This window comes from Danio aesculapii, chromosome 3 (assembly GCF_903798145.1).
Source record: "Danio aesculapii chromosome 3, fDanAes4.1, whole genome shotgun sequence".
Lineage (NCBI taxonomy): Eukaryota > Metazoa > Chordata > Actinopteri > Cypriniformes > Danionidae > Danio > Danio aesculapii.
This window is the reverse complement of record NC_079437.1, coordinates 57,245,673-57,263,733: the sequence shown is the minus strand read 5'-3', so window position 1 is coordinate 57,263,733 and position 18,061 is coordinate 57,245,673. Positions and strand designations below refer to the sequence as shown.

The 18,061-nt window shown below is 37.2% G+C and overlaps 1 protein-coding gene across 2 annotated transcripts in view; it reads left to right on the top strand.

The window, feature by feature from the left end:
* The window catches only part of cyth1a (cytohesin 1a), a 107,851-nt gene that overhangs the window by 23,553 nt on the left and 66,237 nt on the right, over positions 1-18,061 (top strand). The window contains exon 1 of one of the 2 annotated variants that reach the window (XM_056454284.1): positions 16,191-16,399. The exons of the other annotated variant lie outside the window; for it this stretch is intronic. Within the exon in view, the coding sequence (XP_056310259.1) occupies positions 16,372-16,399 (28 nt within the window). The 5' untranslated portion in view covers positions 16,191-16,371. Of the gene's footprint in view, positions 1-16,190; positions 16,400-18,061 lie in introns of those variants that run through there. 2 annotated transcript variants of the gene reach the window in all.

Sequence of the window (18,061 nt, the reverse complement as noted above, 5' to 3'; positions counted from 1 at the left end):
ATAATAATAGGCGATGCAGTGGCGCAGTAGGTAGTGCTGTCACCTCACAGCAAAGAGGTCACTGGTTCGAGCCTTGGCTAGGTCAGTTGGCATTTCTTTGTGGAGTTTGCATGTTCTCCCTGCGTTAGTATGGGTTTCCTCCGGGTGCTCTGGTTTCCCCCACAGTCCAAAGACATGCGGTACAGGTGAATTGGGAAGGCTAAATTGTCTGTAGTGTATGTGTGTGAATGAGTGTGTATGGAGGTTTCCCAGAGATGGGTTGCAGCTGGAAAGGCATCCGCTGCGTAAAACATATGCTGGATAATTTGCCGGTTCATTCCGCTGTGGCGATCCTGGATTAATAAAGCGACTAAGCCGAAAATGAATGAATGAATAATAATAATAATAATATTAAAGTGATTTCTGAAGGATCATGTGATTCTGAAAACTAAAGTAATGAAGCTGAAAATTCATCTTTAAAATTACTGGAATAAACGATTAAATTAAATGATAAACTACTGTTGAACAGTTATTTTATGGTGCAATAACATTTCACAATGTTACTATTTTTACTGAATTTTTGAAGAAATAAATGCAGCCTTGGTGAGCAGAAGAAGCTTATTTTAAGGTATTTAAAAATCCTACTGACCCCAAACTGTTGACCGGTAGTGTAAATATATATTTATACACTACTGCAGCAGATCGTCTTGACCATGTCTACATGCCTAAATGCATTGTGTTGCTGCCATGTGTGCCATGTCAAGGAAATTTTCACAGTATGTCTGCTAATATTTTTTCTTCTGGAGAAAGTCTTATGTGTTTTATTTTGGCTAGAATAAAAGCAGTTATTAATTAAAAAAAATAAAAATCTTAAGATCAAAATTATTAGCTCCTTTAAGCTATTTTTTTCGATAGTCGAACGAACAAACCATCATTATACAATAACTTGCCTAATTACCCTAACCTGCCTAGTGTCACGGATTGGCCAGGCTCTTCCACCAGTATCACGCAAAGAGCATCTTCACCTGAGTTCTAATCCCCCACAGCTGCACCCAATCACTCTAGCACACTATATAAGCACACACCTCACCTCACTCATTGTCCGGTCTCGTTCCAACAAAGCGGACTCTGAAGTGAACACCTCCTGGTTATCACTCCCCTTCGATCTTAGCATTTGTACTTACCCATACTGTCTCCTTCCAGTGTTCCCGGTGTCCTGTCAGCGTTGTGTGTATCGTCAGTCTGTCTTCCCCGCAAGCCCTCTGGTGTGTGCATTCGGTCATCCTCAGTATCTGTCATCCCACCTGCCAAAAAGGATCATCAGTTCCACCGACTTCTATCCACTTCTCATAAATTATCCTTTTATGTTCAACTGTCGGAATAAACATCGTTAAATACTTACTCCCCTTGTTTGTCCGTCTGCTTCCATAACACCTAGTTAACCTAATTAACCTAGTTAATCCTTTAAATGTCACTTTAAGCTGTATAGAAGTGTCTTGATATCTATAGTCAAATATTATTTACTGTCATCATGCCAAAGATAAAATAAATCAGTTATTAGAAACGAGTTATTAAACTATTATGTTTAGAAATGTTTTGAAGAAATCTCTCCGTTAAGGTGCGGTCACACTTGACTTTTCTTCCCATAGACTTCCATTCATACGCACGCGAATACGTCAGACCGGAAACGCGGGGTCATGCGTTAAGTTTCGCAGGTTGCTGCGGTGCAAAGTTCAAGCTTGGTGAACTCTGACCTGCTAAATCGCATCACTTGACTGCATGAGACCAATTGAGGATCAAAACAGGACCTCTCTGGACAGAAATTTAAATCATGAAGCAATCGCTCGCTTTTTTAATGTCTAATCATCTTGTTTAATCCCGCCCCTTTTCGCAGCGCCGCACGACAGAATTTCGCACACACAAAGCCCGGTGTGACCGTAGCTTTAAACAGAAAATGGGGAAAAAATAAACAGGGGGGCTAATAATTCTGACTTCAATTCTGACTTATATGATATATATATATATATATATATATATATATATATATATATATATATATATAATACAGAGATTGAGGTCCCATAATGCAATTTACAACTGTAAATAAACAAAAAAAAACGCATGTAAATCACAAAACATGGAAAGTTTTTTACAGTGTTTGTTCCATAATTTACAACACCGATGCAGACAATATATTACTTTAAACAAACCTAAAAATGTCAATAAAAGTCGCAGTTTCAAACTTTTTTAACATAAGTTGTTGGAGGAATAGCTGTCCCATGATGCAATTCAAATGCGTAAATAAATAACAAAAATCTGTGAATCTCAAAATATGGAAACATGTTTTACATGGCTGTAATGTTGTGCAGTCAATGTTGGGTTTATTAATGCAGTGTTTCCCAACCCTGTTCCTGAAGGCACACCAACAGTACACATTTTCGACCTCTCCCTAATCAAACACACCTGAATCAACTCATCAGAAGATTAGAAGAGACTAAAACACCTGAAGTTAATGGGTCAGATAAGGGAGAGATCCAAAATATGTACTGTTGGTGTGCCTCCAGGAACAGGGTTGGGAAACACTGTATTAATGAATAAGCTGCTCCTTATTCCCACATTCCTGTGTTCCTGACGCTGCCTTGAGAAACAATGCGAGGAAAAACAACATTCCACAAATAACTGTGCTTGTCCCAGTGTCGCTGAGATAACAGTCTAACAATCACATGTACGCAGCTGAAGTCAATATTATGAGCCCTCCTTTTTTCTTTGTCAAATATATATGATGTTTAACAGAGCAAGGAAATTTTCACAGTATGTCCTATAATATTTTTTCTTCTGGAGAAAGTCCTATTTTTTTTTTATTTTGGCTAGAATAAAAGCAGATTTAATTTTTTTTAAAACCATTTAAGGTCAATATTATTAGCCCAATAAGCGATATTTTTATATATAACTGATATAGATCAGTTATCAGAAATGAGTTATTGAAACTATTATGTTTAGAAATGTGTTAAACAAATCTTTTTGTTAAACTGAAATTGGGAGGCTAATTGTCATGATTACCAGCGATCTCTAACCACCAGAGGTCGCTGGTAAGCACTCACCCTCTCAATAACACTTGGACTACAAATCCGCCATTCATGGACTACATTTTCATACATGCACTCCGTTCACAAACACACATGCTTCCTCGTTTTGACTGATTACATTTGCACCAGCTGAGGATTGTCAGAGACTGATTACACACACTATTTAAACAACACACACTCCCTGCCTTTGCCGAGTCTTGTTATCTGTATAGTGACATTACAACGCGTTTCCCTTAGTCTTGTTCCTCCGTGTTTTGATCTTTGCCTGGTTTCCCTTTCTCCTTGTCTGCCGCCTGTCTACCGACCTCTCGTCTGTGACTGATTACGATTCTGGACTGCCTTCATACATCTGTTTGCACCTGTGTTGACCATTGCCTCCCTGAGTTTGAATGAACCTGCACGTGGATCCTAAACCTAAGTTGTCTCTGTCACTCCCCGTGTTACACTAATAATTCAGACTTAGACATACAGACATTACATACAGACACACTCACACAAGGCTTGATCTGCATATTAGTAATATTGATTTGAAACACACCTTTTGACGCATACAATAACACCAATGTGTTATCATCAATATTATTACTTCTACTTTTTGTTATCATTATTATTAATACTTTCCTGACTTGTCCTGTTATCTCCTCATTATCATTATTACAAGTATTTCTACCATTGTCATTATTCAGGTTGCTGTAGTAGTTGTTGTTGAAGTTGTAGTTTGGGTTGTTGAAGTAGTATCTGTAGTAGTAGATGTCGTTGGTATAGTGGTATCAGAAGTAGTGGATGTGTAGTAGTAGTAGTCGTTGTCTGTGTAGTAGTATCAGAAGCAGTGGATGTTGTTGATGTAGATGTAGTCGCAGTCATTCCTGTAGTAGTATCAGTTGTAGTAGTAGTAGTGTCAGTGGTAGTAGTCGTTGTAATAGGTTCAGTAGTAGTACACATTGTAGAAGTAGTTGTGGCTGTAGTAGTAGTAGTAGTAGTAGTGGTTGAAGTTGTAGTTTGGGTCTTTGAACTAGTAGTTGTAGTAGTAGATGTCGTTGGTATAGTGGTATCAGAAGCAGTGGATGTTGTTGATGTAGATGTTGTAGTAGCAGTCATTCCTGTAGTATCAGTAGTAGATGTAGTAGTAGCATCAGTGGTAGTAGTCGTTGTAATAGGTTCAGTAGTAGTACACATTGTAGGAGTAGTAGTAATAGTTTGTAGCATTAGAAACTCTCTGTAGTAGTAGTAGTTGGTGTAGTACTTGGGATTTATTTTTATTATTATTATTTTATTATTGTAGTGGTTGTTGTTAATGATTATTACTGTTGTCCTTTCTTGCTTGTTTAATGTCATTATTACTATCATTATATCACTAGCATTGTTGTCACTCCTTATATAAGTTACTTGCTTCATTTAGTGACTGTTATTGTTCCTTTTGTATGTACTCTGACCTGTTTACCATGTTACCTTTACATGCACACACGCGCGCACACACACACACACACACACACACACACACAAACACACGCACCTGCCGGTACTTGATTGTATTGTTGTTGTTTTTTGTATTTTTGTTATTGTTTCATTTTCTTTGTATTTGCATTCTCAAATTGTGTACCTTTTGTATATTCTAATAAAAAAAAATAAAAAAATAAAATAAAAATAACACCAATGTGATCAGTAAATGGATTTTAATAGGCTAAACCTTTTATTTTATTTTCGATTTTCTAATGTTTGTTATGGAATTGATCATTTGAAGCTAATTTCCTCCCCGTATTTCTAATGGTTGTTGGGAGCATATCCCGTATTTTTATATCCCAAAGTTGACAGGTATAGTTTAATCACTTGCTTTCTAGTTTAATCTAGTTTGATAGTTTATTCACTTAACTTCTAATTGAAATATGTAAATCCAATGAATATATAACACACACACACACACACACGCACACACACACGCACACCCACATATATAGCCTATATTTATGATGTCCAAGGAACATTTCCAGGTTTTGATGAATAAGCTACTTACGAAAATACTTTACATTTAAGTCCAGCAGTTTTCTTTTTACTTTTGAAGAACAGTGCCATTTTTAATGAACACTGTAAAGAATGGCCGTGATTTCAACGGTAAAAAACTGTAAAAATGCTACAGTAAAAAATCCGTAACCTGGTTAACGGTATGTTTCCATAAAATATACGGCGAATAACCGTAAATTGACTTTCCCAGAATTCCCTGCATGGCACATCACTTTTTATGCTTGTTGTTGACATTACTATGCATCCTTTTAGTTGTTTCCCCATCAGTGATGTACATTAGAGATTTATGTTGCATCTAATGTTGATGAACAATGTTTATTTCATGACTTTAATTTTATGCGTGTTACCATACTGGTTTTTAGTAGCTGTGTGAATGACACTGAGCACCTTCTATACACTGATGCACGTTTCTGCTTGTGGGAAAAGTTGTTTGTGATGAGCATTGGTTCATTGTGTATCTTTCTCATCATCACCTGCATATGGCTGTGTTAACGTGTCTAACTGTGTAACAAAAGATGTGTAGATGTTGGTAATTCAAAATACAGACATATTACCTCTATAAATTAATGAAATACGGTAGTTTACCGTAAAAATGAGAAATTACTTTTACGGTTTGTACCGTATTTTTAACGGTACAGTACTGGCAACCACAGCTGCCGTTTTCTTACCGTAAATTTTACGGATTTATTTTTTACAGTGAACTTTTAAAAGCATTTTAATTTAAACGTTGATGTTTTATTTATTTTTACCTGAATAAACAGTACAGTGTTAATGTTCAACCTATTTCTAATGTTTAAAGTGGCTCAGCTGCCACTAAAGTTTAAACCACAACTGCCGTTTTTTTACCGTAAATTTTACTGATTTTATTTTTTACAGTGAACTTTTAAAAGCATTTTAATTTAAACGTTGATGTTTTATTTATTTTTTACCTGTATACACAGTACAGTGTTGATGTTCAACCTATGTCTAATGTTTAAAGTGGCTGACAATAATAAATATTCATAATTATAGGAATCAATCTGCCTCGTTTTTGAACTGTGCAGAACGATAGCTGCTTAATTAGGCCTGCTACGCTACTGTATTTCAATACCGGTCATTATGGTGATACATGGAGGGACAGTTTTTTTTCTGAGGTGGTACTTGGTGAAAAAAGTTTGACAACCACTGGCCTAGAGTGCTAATGAAATGCTTAAATCCTTGCTGTTGGTCTCAGATCTCGTGGCATTTCGAGGAGAGATGCATTAGTGCTTTGTGAAGAGTTTAGATACACACTGTTATTCACACTGAGATTTCGTTCATTCTGGGAAACTCTGGGATTCTGGGAAAGTACATTTATGCTTATTTCCCATATATAGTAAGAAAACGTACTGTTAATTAGGTAACCGATTGTTACTATAGTAATTTAGCAGTTAAAAATCACTACCATTTTTTTTTCAGTGTAGTTTGTGTAGTAAAGGAATGTACACAGCACTTGATATTTACAATACAGCACATGCATTCTTACCCAAACAACAAAAGCACTTTGCAACAAATCATGTGTCACTTTCTCATTTGCATAATATTTGCATAAACCTCAGATGTGTAGCCCACACCTCCAGGAATCTCATTTGCATGCTGCAGATTGCATAATTCTCCTCTGTTCAGAGTCTGAAAGTTTCCGTGATTGTAAGACGGACCTGTTTGAGGACAAGCATGTCTTGTCTCAGTATTGTTGACGTATGCGGCTCATTTTTCATACGCAGTACAGCAGGACTCAACAGAGGACACATTGTTAGACTGAGAGACAGCCGTGATATTTGTTAAATCATGCTGAAATTCTGATGTGAAGAGATGCGTGCTTGATTTGGTTAAATAAGAGGCCTATATTGTACTCATCAACACAGGCTCATTGTAAAAACGTAGCCCTGTATACATTTCTGGAGAGCGTGAATTATGTAGCCAGAGCTACGTATGGCTGCATTTCGTCTTTAAAGCGTATGCTACAGGATGGTGTGACGCCGCCGACAGCTTCTGTTTCTTTTCACACTACCAGCTGACCGATTAACTCCGTGTGGACAACTTTTCCACTGTTACCAGTTTGCCCAGTGGCTCGCCGCATACGTTGGCAGGCTTAAGATGCAGAGGAGGTTGATCGTGATGGTGGGATTTAAGTCTAGCGAAGAATGGTTACCAGAAAGCAAGTAAAACAAAAAAGGCAAAAAATAAAATAAACAAGTAAATAACAGGGCGATAACATAGTAAGATCTAAAAAATGTGGTAAAAATCAGGTGGCCATGAGGGCTTTTTTTTCTGAATGGCAACACTATCGATTGGGTTTAGGGAAGGGGGTGGGAGATATATCCAGCTGCAGACCCGCAGAACCACTTACGTTTCAAGCACACACAATCTAGCACACACGATTTCGGCAAACCATATATGGGAACTAACCAACTCCTTAGGAGCATTATCGCCACCTATTGAATTTCACAAATACGGTTTCCCATTTCAGTCATTATATCATAATTATATCATAACGATCATTTTAACATCTCTGCAGTTTCTGAACTCAAATTATGTAAATAAAAATTATTGGTTAAACACTTATGACTTTATTCACGTGTCCACATACACAAAGAAAACATAATAGACAGTCTAATTGTAGGAATAAGTGTAATAAACGAATTCAGGATCTTAATATTATCATACTTCGTTAAAATCGCTTTGTTGTAAAATATGAAAAAAGCAAATAATGTGTCACATTAAAATGAACTTATAGTTAATCATTTAAAGGGCACCTATGGTAAAAAATCTACTTTTCAAGCTGTTTGGACAGACATATGTGCATGTATGGTGTATAGACCGTCATATTGGGGTGATATAAGCACACCCAGTGCTTTTCTTTCAATTTAACAACATAAAAAAACGGTGGAGCAGTTGGAGCGGTTTTCAGATCGACCGCAACTTGGGAGTGCGGCCCCCCCGCCCACCAATATTGATTGACAGGCGCGTCATCATATCCTCAGTTTGTTGATTCATGTCCGCCATTTTCAGCGTGAGTCGAAGCGATATCACTAAAGGAACACCCTAGCTCTATTTTTTAGATGAAAGGCTCATTGGGCTCAACACAAGATCAATATTCTCCACATTATCGCTCTAATCGGAATTATTGGTTGTATCTTTAGGTAGGTTTGCAAACATGTGTACTTCTCATTGAGTCTACCTTATACTTCAGCCGTTTGCATTTCTCACGATCACAGAAGCTCCCTGTGATCTTAACTAGGTGCAGCTACACCTGACGCAGCGCCATGCATTTTAGAATTGTAAACATAGGTTTTTATCAGGGTACACACAACGGCGCGACGATTCGGGACACTTCATGTTTCTGCCGCGCCACAGAGAGTGTCTGGTGTGCCGTGTTGCGGCTTCGAGTGACGCATCCCGTGCCTCAGTCAAAGTTAATTCAGTGTGCGTGGTTATTAGTCTCGGTGTACAAGCTCGGTACTTGAAACTAGCACACAGTTGGCTAAATCAGCACACCTAAATCAGCGAGCTGTGGACACGCCCCCAACATGACACTTTTTTTAACACATTATAATAAAAAAATCTGAATTGTGTTTTGATCTGAACCTAAACTGGCACCTAAACAGAAGAACCATAATATTAATATTAAATCATAAAAAAGAGGTAAACTATGTGCCCTTTAAACAATATATAATATAGTTATAAACTGATTATCTTAACTGATTATCTTTTACTAAACTGTAGCAACTGTTAGTTATATATATATATATATATATATATATATATATATATATATATATATATATATATATATTATTTTAATTAATTATTAACAGTTAATTTGTTTCTAGTGCTAAATTTGTTTCTACTATAATTACAACAAATTTCCAGTACTTAAAAACAAGCAAATACACACTATTAAATCGCTTGAGTAAAATATTAATATAGTGTTATACATTTATTACATGAATTCATTATATAAATTAAGCCTGTCCAATTTAGAACGTTCAGCAATGCCAGCAAACGAGTATCTGCTGTATTGACTCCGTCAGATAATAATGACTGATCATCGATGATGACTGAAAACTGTTCAGTCTATTATACTGAATGGCGATCGGAAACAACGCTCCCCATTCGCCCATCTCGATCACAATATTTGTGAAACAGTAAACACTATTGTTTATTGTGTACTGTATTTATTTACAATATATATATATAAATATATTGATGACGATGTCCGAGAATAACAACACAGGCTCATTGTGAAAACTTAGCCCTGCGGACTTTTCTGGAGACAGCGAATTACGTAGGCGGAGGTACATTAAAAAAATTTTAAACGAACGCTACAGGGCGGTGTGACGCCGTTCTTTTCGCGCTTACCAGCAGACTGACCGCTTACCTCCGTATGGACGGCATTCCGACTGCAACCAGTTTGTCATGTTAGTGCACCACGTACGTCTGCGGATTTGAGACACAGAGAGGAGTTGACCATGAAGACGGGGGTTCGAGTCCGGTGAAGAGCGGTTCCAGAAAGCAGGTAAGACAAAAACAGAATCCAAAATATAAAATAGATAAGTGAATAGAAGGTGTGAGAATGTGGTAAAATCTGAAGACGTGGTAAAATAAAAAATAGACGAGGGCTTTTATTTTTTGGATTGCTTTTGAAACGTGTTGGTTGGGTTTAGGGAAGTGGGTGGGCGGGTCAATCGATAAAATTGGTTAGGTTTGGGGAAGGAGGAGGGTGTGTCAGCTGATCGTTCACTCAGTCAGTCAGAAAGTCTGTCAAAAAGTGAGTGGACAGCGGCCTCTGGTGGGTCTACGCAAGAACAGCAGTCGCGAATGGCACTCGCGAGGGAAATTTGAGATCTCGAAAAACGTACACGGCGAACTCTGGCGAATTCGCGAAAACAAAAACTGCAGAAAAACGTGCCGCCCGGACGTATTTTGCGGTCTCCAGAAATGTCCGTGGAAGAACTTTTTTAGAATAAGCCTGGGTTGGAGAATACGTTAATAACATTAACATCCGTCATAACCATATATGGTTTGCCTAGATCATGTGTGCTGGATTGTGTGTGCCTGAAACGTGTGTGGTTCTGTGGGCCTGCAGCTGGATATTATTGGGGTTGGGTGGGGGGGATTGGTCGTTTGGCCAGTCAGTGAGTCAGCAGGCGGCAATGAAAACTTGAGATCTGAAAAAGCGTACACTGCAGCCGGCGGATTTGCGAAAACTAAAAACTGCAAACGTACCTCCTGGGCCGTATTTCGCACTCTCCAGAAATGTATACAGGGGTACGTATCAATAATGAGCCTAGGTTGGTACTTATACTGTTGTTTAGGTCTTAAAAGTATATTTGAAAGGACACTTGCACACATAAGGCTAAGTGCATTTAAACTTAGTCACTTTGCATAATTGTTTGTACTTTAAGTTGAATAGTTTTTAATAAGTTACATGTTAATCTATGTTTGAATTACATTTGTTAAGTATTTGATTGTAATTAAAACTGGTTTTTGAACGTTAAAATAAAAATGGTTGAAAGATTTTAAATAGAAATGTATTAAATGATTTATAGACTCGAAGAAATGCTGTTATCCCAAACATTGCATTAAATTTGGTCCTATTAATTTTATTAAAAAGATTTAGTCAGTATTACACCTAGAATTGGGTTGAAATAACCCAGGATTTTTGTGTAAATACTAATAAACAAGATAATATTAATACTTATATTTAATCAGAGTAAATTAATATTGGACTGAATTACAAAATAAACATACTTAAGTACAGCTTATTCCATTTAATAACACACTGTACAAATGCAGGGTTCCACAAAATTCATTCATGTTGTCCAAACACAATTCGATTAAGTCAACTATTATATATATATATAGTGTTTCTGTGTGGAGTTTGCCTGTTCTCCCTGTGTTCGTGTGGGTTTCCTCCGGGTGCTCCGGTTTCCCCCACAAGTCCAAAGACATGCGCTATAGGTGAATTGCTAAATTGTCTGTAGTGTATGTGTGTGAATATAAGCGTATGGGTGTTTCCCAGTGAGCTGGAAGGGCATTCGTTGCATAAAACATATGCTGGATAAGTTGGCGGGTCATTTCACTGTGGCGACCCCTGATGAATAAAGGGACTAAGGCGAAAAGACAATGAATGAATAGTCAACTATATAATTAGATTGAACATAAAACTATTAATTTTCCCCCAAAAAAGCTCAAGAATTGAGTTCTTTCAGCTCATTTTAAATAAGTAATTTAAACAAAGAGCAAAATTTTTTTAAATGTAATAATAATAATACATTTTTACATATTTTACATATATTTTTACATATAATAAAACAATAATAATACAATTAATCTATAATACATTTTATTCAGTAGCCAACACTATAAAAAGCGATTAGGTGTGTAAACCTTGTTGTAATTTGGAATTGTTAAGTTGGCTTAACCTCATTTCTATTATTACTCACAAATTTGAAGGCAACGACTTTACTCAATTTTTAAAACAAAGTTAACTAACTTTTCAAAGTGAAGTGACTCTGAATCTTGAGTAATCTAATCTTTAGATTATTTGCTAGTTTTAAAAGTATAACAATTAGGTTTTTGCTTTTTCCACACAAGTGAGTGAAACAGATACCTGTTCTCTTCCTTAAACATGTGAACGTTTCAGTTCCTGAAAACACTTAGAGATAAAAATTTCCCTTCATCACTGTTACGTCTTTGTGTTAAACTCTCCTCTATTGCGTGAGTGTCTGTTCCATAAGGCTACATCTGTTAATGCTAGTTAGCATTGACTATTCATTCATTGTCTTTTCGCCTTAGTCCCTTTATTCATCAGGGGTCGCCACAGTGAAATGACCCGCCAACTTACCCAACATATGTTTTATGCAACGAATGCCCTTCCAGCTCAATGGGAAACACCCATACACTTATATTCACACACATACACTACGGACAATTTAGCAATTCACCTATAGCGCATGTCTTTGGACTTGTGGGGGAAACCGGAGCACCCGAAGGAAACCCACACGAACACAGGGAGAACATGCAAACTCCACACAGAAACGCTAACTGACCCAGCCGAGGCTCGAACCAGCGACCTTCTTGCTGTGAGGTGTCGCCCCTATATATATATATATATATATATATATATATATATATATATATATATATGCATGTTAACTAATATTAATTAAAGACAGTAATGTTGCTTCGTGTTAATTATTGTATTCATTTGATTAGACTTTGTTGCAACCCAGGCTCATTCTGAAAACGTATCTCCACGGACGTTTCTGGAGACCGTGAAATACGTCCCGGCGGCACGTTTTTCTGCAGTTTTTGTTTTCGCGAATTTGCCAGAGGTGGCCGTGTACGCTTTTCGAGATCTCAAATTTCCCTCGCGAGTGCCATTCGTGCCTACTGTTCTCGCGTAAACCCACCAGAGGCCGCTGTCGACTCACTTTTTGACAGACTTTCTGACTGACTGAGCGAACGATCGGCTGACCCACCCTCCCCCTTCCCTAAACCCAACCAATTTTATCGATTGACCCACCCACTTCCCTAAACCCAACCAACACGTTTCAAAAGCAATCCAAAAAAATAAAAGCCCTTGTCTGACTTTTTTACCACGTTTTCAGATTTTACCACATTCTCACCCTGCTATTCACTTGTTTGTTTTATATTTTGGATTCTGTTTTTGCCTCACCCCCCTTCTGGAACCGCTCCTCACCGGACTCGAACCCCCGTCTTCATGGTCAACTCCTCTCTGCATCTCAAATCCGCCGACGGACGTGGCGCGCTAACGGGACAAACTGGTTGCAGCCGGAATGTCGTCCATACGGAGGTTAGCGGTCAGCTGGTAAGCGCGAAAAAGAACGGCGTCACACCGCCCCGTAGCGTTCGTTTAAAGAAATTAAATGCAGCCATACGTACCTCCACCTACGTAATTCGCTGTCTCCAGAAACGTCCGCAGGGCTACGTTTTCACAATGATGCTTTTTATTGCTGTTACTTTAATAATAATAATTAAAAACAAACTTTCCAGTCATGTTACGTATTAAACGGATAACTCAACAGGTGAGGTGTTGCGCCACAACATTTCTCAGTGTCTGTGAACGACTGTTTGTGTTCTTTCATAATTACTGAAATCGTTGTCACTGTTCAACCTTCTAGTAATGCAGACGTCTTTTATTTGCATGAATCACTTTAATCCTTGTAGTATCTTAGGTAGCTTTAACACAGCGTTCACGTCTGTTTATGTGATGTTAAAAGATGCATCTTACACCTGCTCGATCTCAGTGCTGCATGCTCGATCTCAGTGCTGCATGCTCGATCTCAGTGCTGCATTTGACACTGTCGATCACAGCATACTCCTGGATAGGCTGGAAAATTGGGTTGGGCTGTCTGGGACGGTCCTCAAATGGTTCAGATCTTACCTTGAAGGAAGAGGTTACTATGTCAGTATAGGTGACCATAGGTCAGGGTGGACACCCATGACATGTGGAGTCCCACAAGGCTCGATTCTGGCACCACTCCTGTTCAACCTTTACATGCTCCCTCTGAGCCAAATAATGAGAAAGAACCAAATCTCCTACCACAGCTATGCTGATGACACTCAGATCTACCTAGCCTTACTGCCTAATGACTACAGCCCCATTGACACCCTCTGCCAATGCATTGATGAAATTAACAATTGGATGTGCCAAAACTTTCTTCAGTTAAACAAAGAGAAAACTGAAGTCATTGCGTTTGGGAACAGAGATGAGGTTCTCAAGGTGAATGCGTACCTTGGCTCTAAGGGTCAAACAACAAAACATAAGGTCAAGAATCTTGGTGTGACTCTGGAGTCAGATCTGAGTTTCAATAGTCATATCAAAGCAGTTAGTAAATCAGCATACTATCATCTCAAAAACATTGCAAGAATTAGATGCTTTGTTTCCAGTGAAGACTTAGAGAAACTTGTTCATGCTTTTATCAGCAGCAGGGTGGATTACTGTAATGGCCTCCTCACTGGCCTTCCCAAAAAGACAGTCAGACAGTTGCAGCTCATCCAGAATGCTGCGGCCAGAATTCTGACCAGAACCAGGAAATCAGAGCACATCACACCTGTCCTCAGGTCTTTACACTGGCTCCCAGTCACATTTAGAATAGATTTTAAAGTATTATTACTGGTCTATAAATCACTAAATGGCCTAGGACCTCAATACATTACAGATATGCTCACTGAATACAAACCTAACAGATCACTCAGATCTTTAGGATCAAATAGATTAGAAATCCCAAGAGTTCAGTCAAAGCAGGGTGAATCAGCTTTCAGCTACTACGCCCCTCGCTGCTGGAATCAGCTTCCAGAAATGATCAGATGTGCTCCAACATTAGGCACATTCAAATCAAGACTGAAAACACATCTGTTTAGCTGTGCCTTTACTGAATGAGCACTGTGCTACGTCCGACTACTATGTTTTTCTCTTCTTTTTAATTCTTTTATAACACATTTTATCAGCTTTTATTTTATTTTTATTCTTACCATTTTTATGTTTGTTTTTATTTCTCTTATAATTGTTTCTTTTATTCCTGTTTATGTAAAGCACTTTGAATTGCCACTGTGTATGAAATGTGCTATATAAATAAACTTGCCTTGCCTTGCCTTGCCTTGCCTTATTTATATTAATTGTACATCTTTAATGGCCCGGTCAAGTGTTGTCTGTCATGTTGTACACGCACACGCACACACACACACAAACACACACACACACACACACACACACACACACACACAAATCTGTGTCTGTGTTGTCATTCACTCTCCCTGCCCCCACCCACACACACACTGAGCGCAGTAAAGGGTGTGGATGGTGTAACTCAATACCGTGGCTTTGTCTCAAACTCTAGTGAGCTGCCTAACTAGACGGCACTTCAAACTGCCAGTTAGAACATGTTGTGTACTTTCTTTCTCAAATCCATTCAGATTTGGGGTTTCTTTTCTTGCTAGTTTCTGGAGTCAGTTTCAGCTGTGTAAAATAAAAGTTTTTGGCCTGGTCCTGGAAAGTCTAGATGACTGAAGTGAGGCACATGAGGGACTGCAACGTTTTGCGCTGACATGTATGATTAAGTACAGTTAATACTGGATTTGTAGACCACTTGAATTTATTTACTTTTTAATATTTGTTAAACTTTATATATGACGGCATTTGTAAATCTGTAAATCCCTGAAATCATACAAGAGAGGACTTTTGGCTCGTTTCAACTGACTGGTACAGTACGGTATGGTTCGGGTCAGTACGGGTCACCTTTATCAGGCTTGCGTTTCCACAACCAATGGTACTCTTTTGGTGGGCGTGGTGTATGACAGAAAGTTTCAGTCGACGTCATTCTCGCTCGAGGAAATGTCTACAGTAAAGCTGTACAGGTCGCTTACATATCATATGAGAAGCACTTCTCACAAAACAGATGCTTCATACACATAAATACTTGTGTAGAAATGTTTATTACTAACTTTTCTATGAACATGAGTTGATTATAACTGATTATAACTGCAGATCAATGCGAAACAGCCTATAACGTCTGTAATTATTTTAATTACTCTTTTAATATTTCAAATAACTCATGAAAACATCAAAATATGGGAGAAAAAAAGTTGTAATATCATTAAAACATTCTGTTATTTTACACAAAAATGCACTTTTTTTTACCCTTTTTTTTTTTACCCATAATTGTCTAATATTTAGCGTTTGTTTATAAAGTTTGTGGCTCATATTTGAACACGTTTGGTAAATCTAGCAATATTGGTAAATCTAAAAAAGGCTTCCCATTAAGTTTTATGTCCTTAAAAACAATTGTTTAAATCTTATAGCCCAATGAATCTAAACAAATAATAAAAAGATTCCGTTTGTTTATAAAGTTTGTTGATCATATTTGAAGAAACATTGGTCAATCCAACAAAATTTGGTCCCAACACACCCAACACAACAACAGCCCTTAGTAGGGAGCGAGTGGGCGAGCCGCGGTTTGAGACGCGGCCCGTGTCGGAAGCGGGTGCAGTCATCCGGTTGAGGCGCTTGTTGTCCTCTCGGTGTCAGATCTCGGGATTGGCCCGTCACGGTTAAAGACACTCCCCTGATCACGGACGAACACCCTTTCTCAACCGCGAGCCTTCCGGTCTCGAGGATTACGCAAAATATCCGACTCTGTTACCGAAAGTTGACGTTAAAGTTGAGCTGTAGTTGTAAACCGAGTCAGTAACGTTACTTTATTTTGTTTTATCTGACGGAATAGAGCGACCCAAGAGCGCGATGGTGCTGAAATCTGAAGACGGTGTCGGTGAGTGACGACCAGCAGCTGATACTTTACTAAACTTACCGAACAACATGTCTGATAAACATTCAGAGCTGTCGAGTGTGATGTTTGGGGTGAATTAAAACAAATCAAAAAACGAAATATTAAAGAAAAAAAAAACGACATGTGTTTCACTCTACAGCGCTTTGATTCCATTAGATGTCGATGTTATTTATTTATTTATTTATTAATTAATTAATTTATTTATTAAATTATATTTAAATTATATTTATTTATTAATATATAAAATTAAATAATTAAGTCTGTTCTTAAATTGTATTGTGTCTAATTTAAAATAATAATAATAATAATAATAATAATAATAATAATAATAATAATAATGTAGCTAAAAAAAAGCCCAGGTAAAATGTTCTACAGTTTTGTGTAGATTAACTAAAGTCTGATATAAAGTCTAAACACAATATAACTATTTTAACACCAATGTACCAAGTAGTACTAAAAGTAATCGAAATAAACCTACAAAAATAAGGCTTAAGTTAACTTTCATTTTATGAATCATATGTTATTCCATGCTTCTATAATTGAGGTAAAATTGGTTTTATGTTCACTTATTCTATTCAGTGACAACTTGTGACATGCTCCATATATTGTTTACCATGGTACTTTGAATAATAGAGGTAAAGTTGGTTTTATAGTCGCACAATCGTTCATTAAGAAGTCTCTATATTGTTTACCATGTTACTTTGAATATTCGATCGGAATTAGCATGCAAGTATGACTTCGAAACAACATTAACACTATCTAATTCACTGTGTACAATGTTGTACTTTGATAATCATTGGCTGCTAATATGATTTCCCTATTTAAAATTTGCAACGAATACTTTTCTGAAATTAAATTATTAAGGAGAATGTCTGAATAACCGATTATAAAACCAACTTTACCTCTATCTTTGAATATTGGGTCTGAAATCACATGCAAGTGTGACTTGAAAACAACATTAGCACTATTTATTTGACTGAACAATGTTGTACTTTGAGAGTCATTTGCTGCTAATATGAGTTCACCATACACAATTTGCAAAAAATATTTTTGTGAAATTATATTAATAAGGAAAAAGTCTGAATGTGTGAATATAAAACTAACTTTACCTCAAGGCTTTCACACCTTATAGCTAGGGGCAGACATAATCTGTGACAGTTTTTGCTAATTCTGTGGAGAATTTTGTAAAAAAAAAATCTGCGGATTTATGCGGAATGATATTTGGAGTACCATACCTAAAAAACTTAATATATGAAATAATAATTTTTTTACTTTTATTTAATACTTACAATACAAATCCAATTAGATCTACTTATTTGGTAAGTCTCTCATATAATATCTCTAATAAAAGACAGAAACTACTTGTAGCGACGCTACTGCCCAACACTGCAAACGATATATCAATGGAAACCTCATTTGCTCGTCTTTCAAAGAATGTATAAATCTGGTTTTGTGGTCCAGAGACACAAATAAGTATGTTTGTTCTGAATTTTAAGACCTGACTGTTTATTGACATTTTTATAAATAATATTCTCCTAATAAATCTAATATTTAATTCCAGTTTCATCAGATCATTTCACTCTAAACACATGTTTTAAATGGCTTCCAGAGCTGTAGATTGTATAGAATGAGTGTGATGATGCT